At 52.5% G+C, this 16,075-nt stretch overlaps 2 protein-coding genes across 3 annotated transcripts in view; one reads left to right on the top strand and one right to left on the bottom strand.

Moving 5' to 3' along the window:
* Positions 1 to 114, bottom strand: part of GBA2 (glucosylceramidase beta 2) — a 52,932-nt gene extending 52,818 nt beyond the window's left edge. Inside the window, 1 exon segment of the mRNA XM_050943572.1 lies at positions 41 to 114. The gene's annotated coding sequence lies outside the window, so the exon portion shown is untranslated.
* Positions 115 to 454: 340 nt separating this feature from the next.
* Positions 455 to 15,785, top strand: RGP1 (RGP1 homolog, RAB6A GEF complex partner 1). 2 transcript variants are annotated; one of them, XM_050943641.1, is made up of 9 exons: positions 455 to 570; positions 1,473 to 1,612; positions 11,440 to 11,576; positions 12,051 to 12,134; positions 13,271 to 13,420; positions 13,502 to 13,652; positions 14,057 to 14,234; positions 14,536 to 14,713; positions 15,011 to 15,785. In XM_050943641.1, exons 2-9 carry the CDS (start codon positions 1,497 to 1,499, stop codon positions 15,232 to 15,234), a joined length of 1,218 nt encoding a protein of 405 aa, XP_050799598.1. In that variant the 5' UTR covers positions 455 to 570; positions 1,473 to 1,496; the 3' UTR covers positions 15,235 to 15,785. The 2 variants fall into 2 exon arrangements, with proteins under 2 accessions (XP_050799598.1, XP_050799599.1); XM_050943642.1 differs by having other exon boundaries at positions 13,502 to 13,648; positions 14,107 to 14,234.
* The last annotated feature ends 290 nt before the right edge of the window (positions 15,786 to 16,075 follow it).

Genomic DNA, 16,075 nt, shown 5'->3' on the forward strand with positions numbered 1-16,075 from the left:
CTACCTACCTGTCTGTCTGCAAACCACCCCCGGTGCCTACCTACCTGTCCGTCTGTCACCTCTCCCCGGTGCCTGTCTGTCTGCAAACCACCCCCGGTGCCTACCTACCTACCTACCTACCTGTCTGTCTGCAAACACCCCTGGTGCCTGTCCGTCCGTCCGTCCGTCGGGAACCGCCCCAAGGGCTGGCTGGCTGCCCACCCCCCGTAGCGGTCCGTCCGCAAACACCCCCCGCCGGGCGCTGACCGGCCTCACCCTGCGAGCTCGACGGGCCCCGGAAGGCGGGACTGGAGGAAACCGGCCCGAAGCCCAACCGGCTCGGCCGGCGCGGCGGGGCGGGGCGGAGATGGGACTGCGAACTCGGCCGAGCGGGGCCGAAGATTTCCGAACGGAGACGAGCGGCGCCCGAGCCTTTCCGAGGGGAGCCGAACATTCCCGAACGGAGACGAGCGGCGCCCGAGCCTTTCCGAGGGGAGCCGAACATTCCCGAACGGAGCCGAGCGGCGCCCGAGCTTCTCCGGGCGGGCCGGGGTCGCTTTCTGCGCTGCGGAGGGTCCCGGTGTCCCGCGGGTGAGTGAGCGGGGCCCGCGGGCGGGGCAGGCAGCGTCCGCCGGGGCAGGGCTCGGGGCAGGCCCCGCGGCAGGAAGCCCAAGTAGCAGTCTTGGCCGAAGGCCGCTCGGACGCCTGGGTCCCTCCCAGCCCGGCTGCCCGCGGGGTTGGGTCTCTGCCCCCCCCCGAGGCGCGATGGGGGGGGATTCGGGTGTCGGGGTGGCGTGTGGGGGCGGTTCGGGTCTCTGCCCCTCCCTCCCGTTCGGGGTGTGTGTGTGTGTTGGGGGGTTCGGGTCTCGGGGTGTGTGGGTGGTCGTGTCTCGGGGTGGGGTGTGGGGGGGCCCAGGATCCCCCCCCGTTTGGGGCGGTGTGTGTGTTGGGGGGTTCGGGTCTCGGGGTGTGTGGGTGGTCGTGTCTCGGGGTGGGGTGTGGGGGGGCCCAGGATCCCCCCCGTTTGGGGCGGTGTGTGTGTTGGGGGGTTCGGGTCTCGGGGTGTGTGGGTGGTCGTGTCTCGGGGTGGGGTGTGGGGGGGCCCAGGATCCCCCCCCGTTTGGGGCGGTGTGTGTGTTGGGGGGTTCGGGTCTCGGGGTGTGTGGGTGGTCGTGTCTCGGGGTGGGGTGTGGGGGGGCCCAGGATCCCCCCCCCGTTTGGGGCGGTGTGTGTGTTGGGGGGTTCGGGTCTCGGGGTGTGTGGGTGGTCGTGTCTCGGGGTGGGGTGTGGGGGGGCCCAGGATCCCCCCCCCGTTTGGGGCGGTGTGTGTGTTGGGGGGTTCGGGTCTCGGGGTGTGTGGGTGGTCGTGTCTCGGGGTGGGGTGTCGGGGGGTTCAGGATCGGCCCCCACCGGGGCATGGTGTGTGTGGAGGTTCGGGTCTCTGCTCCCCCCGCCCATGTGTCCGTTCAGCCCGGGTCTGTGGCGTGTTGCAGGTACAGGCAGCGCCAGCCGGCGCCATGATCGAGGTTCTGGCTCAGCTGAGCCGTGGGCCCGTCTTCCTGGCTGGAGAGATGCTGGAGTGTGGGATCGTCTTCACCAACCCGCTGTCCGCCACCTCCACCTCCGCCAGCAGGTACCAGCTGCCCTGGCACCCTCTCCCCCAGCACAGACAGGGTCCCCCCACAGCCCCGAGTGGAGGTGGGTGCCAGCCTGGCCAGGGCAGGGACTGGCCTCCAGAGCAGAGAGGAGGCCAGGGCGGGGTCCTGGGAGAAGGGGGCACGAGGGGATGCTGTGGCCTTGTCACTTTACAGCCTTCTCCACCCCACAGGGCCCCACTGCTCAGGCACCACTGAACTGGGACTTAGTAACCAGGCCTGCAGGGTCAGGTCAGTTTGGCCAAAGGGAGTAAACTAGGCAAAGGATCTGACTGTGGGTGGGATGAAGCCTCCGCTGCCGCCACCACCACCCCCCAGTCTGGAGTGATTGAAATGACACACGAGGTACAGAGGAAGAATGAAGCTAAACTGGCTTTTAGACCTGAAGGGCTGGTTCCCCTCAGGTGGCCCGGTCACTGAGAGCAGAATAGTTACTTACTGGAGCACCCAGGGGCTCCGCTTGGCATCAGGACATCTTTCTGCTGAGCACTGCACAGACATACAGCCAGAGTCCTGCCCCCAGCGGCCTCAAACACCACCATAAGAGCCGTGGATGAAGGGCCAGGGAGGGGGTGACACTTGAACACATATAGTTTGCATGTACATAACTGCCCTACAGCCGTGGTAGGAGTGTTAATTTTTCTGAGTAAATTCATCCCAAATTTGTCACAGTTGAATGCTCTGCGCAGATTTCCACCTAGAGACGTGGCCACAAGTGTCGAGAGAAAAGTTTTTGGCAGTTGAAATGTGTAACTGTCAGAAGCACCTGTTCCGAAATACTCTCGGATTAACAAAGGGCTGAGGTCTCGGGTGATGCAAGCTCTTGGTTTTGGTGCTGACCTCCTGCAATATGATTCCCCCAAAGCAAGGGTGAAAGCACAACTTAGCAGAACTATGCTCACATTGAAAAAGAAACACTGGCAGTTGTTTGGTTGTGTGCCACGGCATTCAGAGAAGCGGGTGGAAAGTTGGGAATCATTCAGAAAGGAATAGTTAATAAGACTGAAAATATCATATTGGCATTATATAAATCCATGGTATGCCCACACCTTGAATACTGCGTGCAGATGTGGTCGCTCTATGTCAAAGAAGATGTACTATATTGGAATTGGAAAAGGTACAGAAAAGATAAACAAAAATGATTAGGGGTATGGAACAGCTTCCATATGAGGAGAGATTAATAAAATGGGGGCAGGGGATATGACAGAGATCTATAAAATTGTGAGTGGGGTGTAGAGAAAGTAAATAAGGAAGTGTTATTTACTCCTTCTCATAACACAAGAACTATAAGTCACCAACTGAAATTAATAGGCAGCAGGTTTAAACAAATGCAGAGTCATCTCGTGGAACTCCTTTCCAGAGGATGTTGTGAAGGCCAACACTATAACAGGGTTCAAAAAAGAACTAAAATTCATGGAGGCTAGGTCCGTCAATGGCTATTAGCCAGGATGGGCAAGAATGGTGTCCCTAGCCTCTGTTTGCCAGAAGCTGGGAGTGGGCGACAGGGGATGGATCACTTGATGATTACCTGTTCTGTTCATTCCCTCTGGGGCACCTGGCATTGCCCACTGTCAGAAGGCAGGATACTGGGTTAGATGGACCTTTGGTCTGACCTAGTGTGGCTGCTCTTATGTTCTGATATGCATTATTTAATTAATATATTGATGGACAGAAATTGGTCAGTTTAGAAACAGACCATAAAGTGTTGGAAGACACAATACAAAAAACATTGTACAAAGCATCACCTAGAATTCAGAAAAGGATCATGAAATTACAAGAGTAACCATCACATGTGAGACATGTCTTAGTAGAAGCTTCTTACAGCAAACATGCTTTCAAGAGGGCCTGTGAATAGTGGAAGACTTGCAAGAAGAAGAATGTGAAGTAAATGTGACTCAAGTACAACCCATTCCAAAGCAAAATCTAACCAGCTGTGGTAAGAATCACATAGTGACCACCCAGACAAGAACTTGAGACAGTTATTCGAGAGCGATGGTTGGCAGAAAGGCCGAGCCACCTCTCAGAATAAAAACATTTTAAAATGAAATTGCTGCGTACGGAGATTCTGTGCAAAGAACATTGTTCGTGGTCTACTCAACATGCCGGAGAAATACCAGGTGTAATTCATGGTGCCCATTGACATATCAAGATGTGTGAGAGCAGAGTCTAGATGTCCTGTCTAGCCAGGCATAAATGCTGCTCCTGAAGATAAAGGATCTAAGTCTGGAAATCTGCAGTAAATAAAGGAAACAAAATGCTGAAGATCCTTAAAATAGCATCCAATTCCTGAATGCCCTTGAGATTGAAGTCCAGAACCTCCATGGTAACATTCTCTGAAATGCTTCCAGCTTCACGCACAGGGCCAGTTAGACCGGCAGAACTGCAGGGTCTCAACATGTGCATGAGACAAATGTGTAGGGAGGTGGGGTTTAGATTTATTAGGAACTGGGGAAACTTTTGGGTAAGGGAGAGCCTAAACAGGAAGGATGGACTCCTCCTAAACCAAAATGGAACCAGATTGCTGGCACTAAAAATTAAAAAGGTTATAGAACAGTTTTTAAACTAAGGGCTGGGGGAAGCCGACAGGTGTGGAGGAGCATGTGCTTTGGATAAAGACATCCCTTAGGGGAGGATCTATTAATGGAGATCCTCTATGTCCTAGTAAGGAGGAGAGGATAGACGTTGATAAAATACAACTAGGATCTGATGAGAAACAGTCAAATGAAAAAAAGCCCCATTCAATTACATCATGTAATGGCAGACAGCTAAAAAGTGACAAGTTTTGAAAGTGCTTATATACAAAGGCTAGAAATTTAAATCATAAGATGGGTGAAGTAGAGTGCCTCGTATTAAACGAGGATATTGATATAACAGGCATCACAGAAACATGGTGGAATGAAGATAATCAATGGGACACAGTAATACCAGGATACAAAATATATCGTAAGGACAGAACAGGTCGTGCTGGTGGGGGAGTGGCACTATATGTGAAAGAAAGCGTAGAATGAAATGAAGTAAAAATCTTAAATGAACCAAACTACCATAGAATCTCTATGGGTAGTAATTCCACGCTCTAAGACTATAGCAGTAGGGATATATTACCGCCTACCTGACCATAATGGTGATAGTTACTGGGAAATGCTCAAGGAGATTAGAGAGGCTATTAAAATAAACTCAGTAATAATGGGGGATTTTAACTATCCCCATATTGACTGGGTACATGTCACCTCAGGACAGGATGCAGAGATAAAGTTTCTTGACACCTTAAATGACTGCTTCTTGGAGCAGCTAGTCCTGGAACCCACAAGAGGAGAGGCAATTCTTGATTTAGTCCTAAGTGGAGCAAAAGATCTAGTCCAAGAGGTGAATATAACTGGACTGCTTGGTAATAGTGACCATAATATAATTCAATTTCATATCCCTGTGCAAGGGAAAACACCACAGCAGCCCAACACTGTAGCATTTAATTTCAGAAAGAGGGCCTACACAAAAATGAGGAAGTTAATTAAACAGAAATTAAAATGTACAGCACCAAAATTAAAATCCCTAAAAGCTGAATGGAAAGTTTTTAAAGACACCATAATAGAGGCTCAACTTAAATGTATACCCCAAATTAAAAAACATAGGAAGAGAACCTAAAAAATGCCTCCGTGACTAAACGACAAAGTAAAAGGAGCATAAACTCTGACAAATGAAGTTTAAAAATATAATTAGGAAGGCCAAAAAAGAATTTGAAGGACAGCTATCCAAAGACTCAAAAAGTAATTGCAAAAAACCTTCTAAGTACATCAGAAGCAGGAAGCCTGCTAAACAACCAGTGGGGCCACTGGACGATCGAGGTGCTAAAGGAGCACTCAAGGACGATAAGGCCATTGCGAGAAACTAAATGATTCTTTGCATCGGTCTTCACGGTTGAGGATGTGAGGGAGATTCCCAAACCTGAACCATTCTTTTTAGGTGACAAATCTGAGGAAATGTCCCAGATTGAGGTGTCATTAAAGGAGGTGTTGGAACAAATGATAAACTAAACAGTAATAAGTCATCAGGACCAGATGGCATTCACCCAACAGTTCTGAAGGAACTCTAATGTGAAATTGCAAAACTACTAACTGTAGTTTGTAACCTATTATTTAAATCAGCTTCTGGACCATATGACTGGAGGTTAGCTAATGTGATGCCAATTTTTAAAAAGGGCTCTGGAGCTGATTCTGGCAATTATAGGCCAGTAAGCCTGACTTCAATACTCTGCAAACTGATTGAAACTATAGTAAAGAACAAAATTGTCAGACATATAGATTAACATAATTTGTTGAGGAAGAGTCAATATGTTTTTTGTAAAGGGAAATCATGCCTCACCAATCTACTAGAATTATTTGAGGGGGTCAACAAGCATGTGGACAAGGGGGATCTAGTGCATATAGTGTACTTGGACTTTCAGAAAGCCTTTGACAAGGTCCCTCGCCAAAGGCTCTTATGCAAAGTAAGCAGTCATGGGATAAGAGGGAAGATCCTCTCAGGGATGAGTAACTGGTTAAAAGGCAGGGAACAAAGGGTAGGAATAAATGGTCAATTTTCAGAATGGAGAGAGGTAAATAGTGGTGTCCCCCAGGGATCTCCTGGGATCAGTCTTATTCAACATATTCATATTCATGAATGATCTGGAAAAAGGGGTAAACAATGAGGTGGAAAAATCTGCAGATGATACAAAACTACTCAAGATAATTAAGTCCCAGGCAGACTGCGAAGAGCTACAAAAGGATCTCTCAAAACTGGGTGACTGGGCAACAAAATGGCAGATGAAATTCAGTGTTGATAAATGCAAAGTAATGCACATTGGAAAACGTAATCCCAACTCTACATATAAAATGATGGGATCTAAATTAGCTGTTACCTCTCAAGAAAAAGATTTTGGAGTCATTGTGGATAGTTCTCTGAAACATCCACTTAGTATGCAGCGTCCAGCAAAAAAAGCAAACAGAATGCTGGGAATCATTAAGAAAGGGATAGATAATAGGACAGAAAATATCATATTGCCTCTATGTAAATCCCTGGTACACCCACATCTTGAATACTGCGTGCAGATGTGGTCGCCCCATCTCAAAAAAAAGATGTGTATTGGAAAAAGTTCAGAAAAGGGCAACAAAAATGATTAGGGGTATGGAATGGCTGTCATATGAGGAGAGATTAATAAGACTGGGACTTTTCAGCTTGGAAAAGAGATGACTAAGGGGGAGATATGATAGAGGTCTATAAAATCATGACTGGTGTGGAGAAAGTAAATAAGGAAGTGTTATTTACTCCTCCTCATAACACAACTACTAGGGGTCACCCAATGAAATTAATAGGCAGCAGATTTAAAACAAACAAAAGGAAGTTTTTTTTCTTGCAACACACAGTCAACCCGTGGAACTCCTTGCCAGAGGATGTTGTGAAGGCCAAGATTATAACAGGGTTCAAAAAAGAACTAGATAGGATGGAGGATGGGTCCATCAGTGGCTATTAGCAGGCTGGGCAGAGATGGTGTCCCGAGCCTGTTTGCCAGGAGCTGGGAATGGGAGACAGGGGCTGGATCACTGGATGGTTACCTGTTCTGTTCATTCCCTCTGGGGCTCCTGGCATTGGCCACTGTCGACAGACAAGATACTGGGCTAGATGGACCTTTGGTCTGACCCAATATGGCCGTTCTTATGGTCCAAGGTTGGCACTAATCTCTCTGAATGAAGCAGGAAAGACATTGCCACTTAATGGTGAACTGCCACTCTCGTTTTCTCTAAATGGAGCTGGTACTGCGCAACCTATAATGCAGGGTAAATCCTAGGGATGCCAGGTGAAATAATAAGAGTGAATAGCTCATATCACGGATCCACTGGATCAGTGCTACAGCCCTGCCTTTGGAGCGGTCTTTAAGAGGAGCCCCCTCAGTGTGCCAGACCCCCTAAGGGTCTCATTCTTCCTCCATGGTCAGCCAAGCAGCTTCACCGCCTCCTCAGACTGGACCTCTGGGCCTACAGCCCCTCTACTTCACCCCATGAGTTCTGCTCAGTGAGTCCCACTGATAGAGACTTGTCCACTCCGCAGGGATTAATGCACCTCGCCCAGCATCTGCAGTGACACTCACCCAGAGCTGCCAGAACGGTCGGGTGACCGGGTCTGTCCGTCACCTGGACACAGCACAGGGAGCCCTTAGGGTAACCCAGAGAACTGACAGTTGGAGCATCCTCCAGTCTGGCCAGCCCAGAGCCCAGCCACGCTGTAGGGAATCCATTTTCTTTGATCTCCTTTGTCAGACTCCAGGTGAGAGTCCTGGCTCCTCCCAGCTGCCAGTTCTGATCTCCCACCTCCTTCCTCCCCAGTCTTGTTCTCCAGCTGGGGAATGGTGCTCAGCCTCCCTGCTGAGAGGTGGGGAAATCCTGATTCCCCTGGGGCTTTGGTTGCTTGGTGTCAATATCCCAGCGATTGGATTTGTCTTTATCTTTTCAAATGCTCCACTGATATGGGGACTGGGCCCAGACAGCTTGGTGATACCCCCGCCTGTGTCCCCCTCCTCCCCCGCCCCCGCCTGCTCTGAGAGCAAACAGTCCCTTCCAACCCACAGGGTAACAATGCAGCACAATGGAGCTGAGGCACAACGAAGACTCATTAAAATGTTACAGAATATTCCCACTTGGTCACAGCTTACAGTTCACAAATGGCTCATTGTGCCTGTTCTGCTTGATAGAGCGATTCAAGAATGCTATGCACAGTCAGCTGGGTCAGCAGAAAAGCTAGTGCAAATGGCAAGGACCTTGATTAAGAGGTAGAAAGCTCTGGTGAGTCAAGGGAGCCGGACCTAGCAGACTATTCCAGCATTTGCAGTGCCTGTTAGCATCACCAGCACACCAGTTAGAGACTTGTGGACGGAAGGACAGAAACCTTAATTCCCTCATCTCCTAAGCGTCTTGAGCCAAAGACTGCCACCCTCAAGTCCAGGAGAGCCTCAGCGTTATGACCCCTCGGGAATGGAGGTGGTTCATAACTCTAAATGTTCGTAACTTGGGACAAAAGATTCTGGTTCTTTCAAAAGTTTACAACTGAACATTGACTTAATACAGCTTTGAAACTTTACTGTGCAGAAGGAAAATGCTGCTTTTAAGCATCTGAATATAAAGGAAACAAACACAGAAACAGTTTCCTTAGTTATCAAATCTTTTTTCAAACTTTCCCTTTATTTTTCAGTAGTTTATATTTAACACAGTACTGTGCTGGATTCGCTTTCTTTCTGTCTTTCTTTCTGTCTCTGCTGCTGCCTGATTGTGTACTTCTGGTTCCAGATGAGGTGTGTGGTTGACTGGCCAGTTCATACTGTGGGATTTGTAACACTGAGGTTCTGCTGTACTTACAAAGAGCTATGGGCCAAGCAACTAAAACAGAAGAAATACTATGATAAAAATGTCAAAGCAAGGCAGTTACCTCCATTGCAAGTGGGAGAGAATGTTAGACACTCAGGAGATACTGGCTAGCAGGGCCAGCTTTAAGCCGATTCACCTGATTCCCCGGAATTAGGCCCCACGCCAAAGAGGGGCCCCGCTCCGAGGGTCTTCAGTGGCATTTCGGCCGCGGGGGGGTCCTTCAGTGCCGCGGAAAACCCAGAGCAGACCCCCCACTGCCGAAGTGCTGCCGAAGCCCCAGACCGCTGCCGAGTAGTCCAGTCGGGCCCCGCGGATCATAAAACTGGCCTTGCTGGCTAGCAACCTGCTGAGGCAACAGCTGTACCATCCATGCCAAAGCTGTGTGTCAGAACTTAGACTCTCCCCCAGGGTCAATTGTGCAAAAGCAATGGAGGATATCTGACCAAAGCAAAGACAGCTCTCAGGCTTTGTTCCTTAAGGATCTCTAGGTCTCTGTTTGCCAGAAGCTGGTAATGAGTGACAGGGAATGGATCACTTGATGATTCCCTGTTCTGTTCATTCCCTCTGGGGCACCTGGCATTGGCCACTGTTGGCGGACAGGACACTGGGCTGGATGGACCTTTGGTCTGACCCAGTCTGGCTGTTCTTGTGTAAGGCTCCTCAAAGCACTGAGCGTGGTGGTTGTGCTACTTCTCCGGCCAGCCACTCTCCAGGAAAAGCGGGCCTGGGTGGCGGATCCACCTCAGCATCCTGTCAGTCACTGCAGATGGCAGTGTTTTGAGAACAAGAAATGACCATGTGCTCGAGACTCATAAACTTTAAGGTCAGAAGGCACCATTATGATCATCTGGTCTGACCTCCTGCACAAAGCAGGCCACAGAATCTCACCCATCCACTTCTATAACAAACCCCTAACCTATGTCTGAGTTATTGAAGTCCTTAAATTGTGGTTTGAAGACCTCAAGCTGCAGAGAATCCTCCAGCAAGTGACCCGTGCCCCACGCTGCAGAGGAGGGCGAAAAACCTCCAGGGCCTCTGCCAATCTGCCCTGGAGGAAAATTCCTTCCCGACCCCAAGTATGGCGATCAGATAAACCCTGAGCATGTGGGCAAGACTCACCAGCCAGCACCCAGGAAAGAATTCTCTGTAGTAACTCAGATCCCACCCCATCTAACATCTCATCACAGACCATTGGGCATACTTACCTGCTGATAATTTGGCAATTGATCTTTGATTAATTGCCAAAATTAGGCTATCCCATCATACCATCCCCTCCATAAACTTATCAAGCTTAATCTTAAAGCCCGATATGTCTTTTGCCCCCACTACTCCCCTTGGAAGGCTGTTCCAGAACTTCACTCCTCTGATGGTTAGAAACCTTCATCTAAGTTCAAGTCTAAACTTCATAGTGTCCAGTTTATATCCATTTGTTCTTGTGTCCACATTGGTACTAAGCTTAAATAATTTATCTCCCTTCCTAATATTAATCCCTCTGATAAATTTGTAAAGAGCCATCATATCCCCCCTCAGCCTTCTTTTGGTTAGGCTAAACAAGCCAAGCTCCTCGTAGGTTCAGGGCAGTCGTTATTGCTGGGTGGTCGGTATCTTGACCTCTGTCCCTGATGTGTCTCTTTGTGTCCCTTTGCTTCCCTTGTCAGTTTTCTACAACTCCTACTTCTGATTTATATTAATTACTATCAACTTTCCCTTTCTTATATTTGTAATATATTACTATTTAATTTTTATAGCTGTCCTTAACTTCCTCTCTAAAGCAGGTCAGTTTTTTAATCAGCATGGTCTTCTTCCTCAGTTATGGGAAGCTTTGGGGCCCTCTAGTAAGGTGTTCTTAAAAGATCCCCAATTATCAGTCACATTTTTCTGATTCAATTCTTCGCAATAGCTGATTTAGCTTATAATTGTTTTCAGCTTTGTGAAATTGGCCCTGTTAAAAGACCAAGGTTATATATTATAGGTCTGGACTTTATTCTGCTTGCACATTATAAATGTAATCAAGTCATGATGACTTGTATCTAAGCTACTATTAACTTTTAGTTCTGTGATCAGTTGCTCGTTATCTGTTAGGACAAAGTCTAATGAAGAATTCCCTCAGCAGCAGCGCCTGGATTAAGGGGGCTGTAGTGTGGGGGTCTGCTGGGCAGAGCTGTGGCAGAATCCTATGGCATGGGGAGAGGCATCTCCCAAACCATTTGGGTTTTATATGTTAGGTGCTTTCCTGTGCCTGGGCTCAGCACCCGCAGCTGGAGAAGTGCAGCGAGTGGGGTTCCGGGGCATGTGATGTCATGAGGAGCAGAATGATTCCCCTTGTGTCCTCCCCTCTGGGTGTGTTGCCTGCCTTGGTGCCTGCTGAGCTGTGTCCTCCCATGTCTCACTGCTTGTCTCTTCTCCTCTGCACCCAGTGAGATGCTGGCGTGGGCCAGCGCCCAGATTCACTGCCAGTTTCATTCCAGCGAGAGCCGGGTGGCGTTGCCTCCCTCGGATGACAGCAAGCATGATGTGCAGGCTGCGAACGAGACAGTGTTTGTCCCCAACAGAGGTGTGTGCTGGCCTGGCCTCTGTTATGCCAGGCCTCGGTGGTGGGCCGGGGGGGGGGGGGGGGAAGGGGGTGAGGAGGTGTCCATGTGAGGGGATGTGGCAGGGACTCGGAGTAAGAGACTGAGGAGAGAGCAAACGATGACTGATACTGAGAGAGCTTGGGGGGCTGCTCTGTAGCATGCCGAGAGTCGGGGCAGAGAATCCATATTTCCCACCTTGTATCATCACCCCACAGAGCTTCTGCTGCAGGTGGCTTCGGCCCCAAACAGTGAGACTCGGAAAAGCAGTGACCCCAGCTAGGATTAAACTCTCAGAGCTGTCAGGCCTGTGGCTCCAGGGCAGATCACCTCCCTGGGCAAGGATGCCTCCTGCACTGCACGCTATCTGGGAGGGACCTAGCAGGGAAGGGGGACACTGGGCTGGTTGCGCCTGGTGCTCTGGTCCTGAGCAGCAGTTGTTGTTCTTTACCTTTCAGGAGAGCGAGGTCAGTGCATCCTGTCCACACCTCCAAAGATTCTCTTTTGTGACTTGCGCCTGGATCCCGGAGAGTCAAAATCCTGTAAGGACTAGCTGTAACTCATTTTATTCCTCAGCCTTCCTGATTTTGTCCCTGGAAGCTTGTGCTGTTCTTTGTACCCCTCCTTAGCAATTCGCCCACGTTCCCATCTCCTGGAGGATATCTTTCTGAGTTTCAAGTCATGAAGCTGTATTGGCCTCTTACTATTCTTCTACGTCTCTTTCCCATTGGGCTAATTGGCAGTTGTGCATTTACTGGTGTCTCCGTGAGGAACTGCCAGCTGTCCTGAACGCCTTTGTTTTCTCCCCATGGACCTTCCCTACCAGTTCTCTGGGTCGGCTTTTGTGAAATCCATTGTCCTTATTGTGCTGCTCTCGCGCCTTCCTTTCCTTAGAACCATGAAATCATCATGTCCTGGTCCCTTTCTCCCAGTTGCTTTCCACCTTCAGACTCACAGCCAGTTCCTCCCTGTGGTCAGAATGAAGTTAAAATGGCTGTCCCCCTGGGGACGCCCTCCGCTCTGACACAAAAAGTGTCTCCACTGCATTCCAAGAGCTTCCTGGGAATGTTGGGGTTTGCTGTGTTACTTTTCCCACAGATGTCTGGGTAGTTAGTCCCCCGTTACCACCAATTCACCTAATCCCACTATGCGTCAGTTCCCCGTCTGTGATATGGGGGTGATAGTCCATCCCTGTCTCCCAGGTGGGGGCGCTGTAAGGGTAATTCCGTCACGCTTGAGAGGCTCAGGTGTTCTGTGAGGAGAGACTGTGGCTGGGTTGCAGGGAGTATAGGCAAAGCTGGCAGTGGCACCCACAGTTAAGATTGCTCAGCTCTTTCCATTGTAAGACCCATGGCAGGGGCGGCTCTGTCTTTTGCGGCCCCAAGCACGGCAGTCATGGGCCTTCGGCAGTGTTTCTGCGGGAGGCCCACTGGTCACGCGGATTCGGCGGCGTTTCTGCGGGTGATCTGCCGGTCCCGCGCCTTCGGCATGCCCGCCACCGAATTGCTGCCAAAACTGCGGGACCGGTGGAGCCCCACAGAAACGCCGCCGAAGGCTGCCTGACTGCCGCCCTCAGAGCTACTGGCAGCCTGCCCCCCAGGGCTTAACGCCCCAGGCTGCGCTGGTGCCTGGAGCCGCCCTGAGCGACCGCCAGTGAGCCCTGCCCCTCTCGTTTCAGACTCATACTGCGAGATGCTGCCTGTGGACGGGCCGCCCTCCTTCCGGGGGCAGTCGGTAAAGTACGTGTACAAGCTGACCATCGGCTGCCAGCGGGTGCACTCTCCCATCAAGCTGCTACGCGTGCCCTTCAGGGTGCTGGTGCTGCACGGTAAGGCCCGCTGTGGCCCTCTCCCGGCAGGGCGCGCCCAGCCCACTGCCAGGCTGTGACCTTGCTGCGCTCTCTCCCCAGGGCTCAAAGATTATCAGTTCCCCCAGGACGAAGTGGTTGCCCCCTCGAACCCCTTCCTGGAGGAGGAGGAGGGGGTGAAGAAAGACTCCCGGCTGGCGGACCTGGCCACAGAGCTGCTGATGGCAGCCACCTCCCGGCGCAGCCTGCGTAGGTTGTTCCCCACCTGATCTTACTGTCCCCCCTGCCCCTTCCGGCGCGCGTCTGGTCTGTGCGATCTCTGCCCTGTCCCCAGCTGACGTGTGCACTGCAGCCCATTCGTCTGCCATTCCCAGCTCCCTGGATTCCTTAGTGGCGGCTCTGCACATCTTTCTTACCAGCCAGTCCAGCAGCCTCACTGCGTGCCCGAAGCCCTGACGTTCTGACAGTTCACCCACGCTGCCCTGCCTGCGTAAAGGCCCTAACAGATCAAAGCATCTCTGTCCATAGCCAGCCAGGGCCCCTTTGTAACCAGCATGTGCAGTGCGTGTGCTGAGGGGTCCCCAATGCTCCCCGGGAGCTGTCCTTGCGGGGAGTCCTGTCCTGCAGCCACACTCCTGGGCTGTGGCTTCGTTCCAGGCAGGGAGTCGCTGCAGCCCTGGCTCATCTGCCTGTCTCGGTCTCCACAGACGTGTATAACATCAGCAACACCCGGGGCAAGGTGGGCAAGTTCGGGATCTTTAAGACTGTCTATAAGATTGGAGAAGACATCCTCGGGACCTTTAACTTCTCGGAAGGGGACATCCCCTGTCTGCAGGTGAGCGTGGCTCCTGCTTCCCGGCCAGGCAGCCCGTCCCATTGTCTAGCCAGGGGTGGATGTGGGCAGAGGGGCTAGCAGCAGTGGTGCAGACACTGGGCTGCTTTGGGTGCTTCTGGGCAGTCCAGGGCCCTGCCTTGTGCTTCCTGGTGGGTAGGGTTGGGGGGAGGGGGGACTGCGAGTTATTCAGAGCAACCCCTCCCCCCCCCCGAGCCTTCTGCACAGCTCTCAGCTGGGATCCCGCAGTGGTGTCTGAAAGCCAGGGCTCTGCCCTCCCTCATGTGTGTGCGCTGCTCCCCAGTACTCGGTGAGCCTGCAGACAGAGGAGAGTATCCAGGAGGAGTTCCAGCGGCGGCACGGGCAGCCCGTCTCCTACAGCACACATGCCCGCCACCAGGAATCCTGTCTGCATACGGCCAGGAGCAGCTTCAGCCTCCCCGTCCCGCTGAGCTCCACGCCTGGCTTCACCACCAACATTGGTGAGTGCCCGAGGAGGGAGCTGCTGGCACTCACTGGGGGGTGGGCGTCGCCCCACTGCCATCCCTGAAGGCTCCTGCCCCTGCCAGCTCAGACTCCTGCTCTGCCCTGTGCTGGCATAGCCCCGTCAGAGCCGGGCGCCAGAGAGGAGGCAGCTGTGCCAGGGAGTCGCTGCCCTCCTCCTAGAAAGGGGGGTCCCTTCACCAAGCTGGCCAGTGCTAATGTGGCTGCGGAGCGGGAACGCCCTGCCATCCAGGTGCTGTTGCACTCGCAGCCTCTGATCCTCCTTTCACCCGCAGTGTCTCTGAAGTGGAGGCTGCACTTTGAGTTCGTGACCTCTCGAGAGTCGGGGGAGGCCCACACGGTCCCTGAGAACCAGTCGGAAACCATCACCTGGACTGGGGTGGAGCAAATCGAAGTGGATACCTTCAGCTGGGACCTGCCCATCAAAGTCCTGCCGACCAATCCCGTCCTGGCCTCCTATGTGTCCCAGTTCTCCAGCACAAACTCCATCACTATCTGAGCTGGGGCAGGACCTAGGTGGGAGGCTGGGGCGCCAGTCACACCACCCACTGGGGACAGCAGCTGCCAAGTGGCGGGACACAGGCCCACTCTGAGCCCTGCACCAGGCCCTGTGTCGGCTGTGCGGCCTTGCCTGTGTGAGAGACACCACTCGGTGCCCAGCACTAGCTGGCTTCTTCCTGAGCTGCATCTCTCTGCATCGGGAGCCAGGCTCCTGGTCACCGGGGCGTGCACAGGAACCCCAGTGCTCTCTGTCAGGGGCAGCCTGGCTGCTTTCTCCCCAGCGTGGGGCCTCGTGCCCAGCCCAGGGAAGGGAGAAGGTCGCCCTTCCAGTGACTACCTGCGCCAGTCTCCTGGGAAGCCCACGCTCATTCCCGCTGGGATCTCCCCCCTCATCTCCAGCTGACACATGTCCAGTGCCCCTGCCCCCAGCTGGGAGCGACAACCCTCCAGCCTGTGACTGCCCTGGGACGTGTCCATCCCACGTGGGAACTGCAGTCCCATCTGGTAGAGTCAGCCCTGCAGCAGCCCCCTGCCTGGGACAACCGCAGCAGAGGGGAGGCAGGTGCCCTACACGCCCCAGCTGGGCTCCTGCACGTGGCTGGCTTCCCGCGGGAGAGGGCAGGGTGACGCTGCTGCTCCAGGACCTTCGATCAAGGGGGAGGCAGGCTGCCATCCCCACCTGAGCTGAGAGCAAGGAGATCCTGGCCTGGAGGCTGAGTTCTTGGCCCTGCTCTCCCTGGGGCGGATGAGTGCTCCCTCTTCTCTCCCTGCTCCTGGGCTGGGCCAGGCAAAGAAGTCAGTTTAACTCCATTGCTCCAGGAGTGAACTTGGCCCCCCCC

Source organism: Gopherus flavomarginatus, chromosome 3 (assembly GCF_025201925.1).
Source record: "Gopherus flavomarginatus isolate rGopFla2 chromosome 3, rGopFla2.mat.asm, whole genome shotgun sequence".
Taxonomy (NCBI): domain Eukaryota; kingdom Metazoa; phylum Chordata; order Testudines; family Testudinidae; genus Gopherus; species Gopherus flavomarginatus.

Coding starts and splice junctions, on each gene's coding strand:
- RGP1 (XM_050943641.1), top strand. CDS start 1,497: ATGATCGAGGTTCTGGCTCAGCTGAGCCGTGGGCCCGTCTTCCTGGCT. Junction 11,577..12,050: donor AGTGTTTGTCCCCAACAGAG/GTGTGTGCTGGC, acceptor TTTACCTTTCAG/GAGAGCGAGGTCAGTGCATC. Junction 14,714..15,010: donor TGGCTTCACCACCAACATTG/GTGAGTGCCCGA, acceptor TTTCACCCGCAG/TGTCTCTGAAGTGGAGGCTG.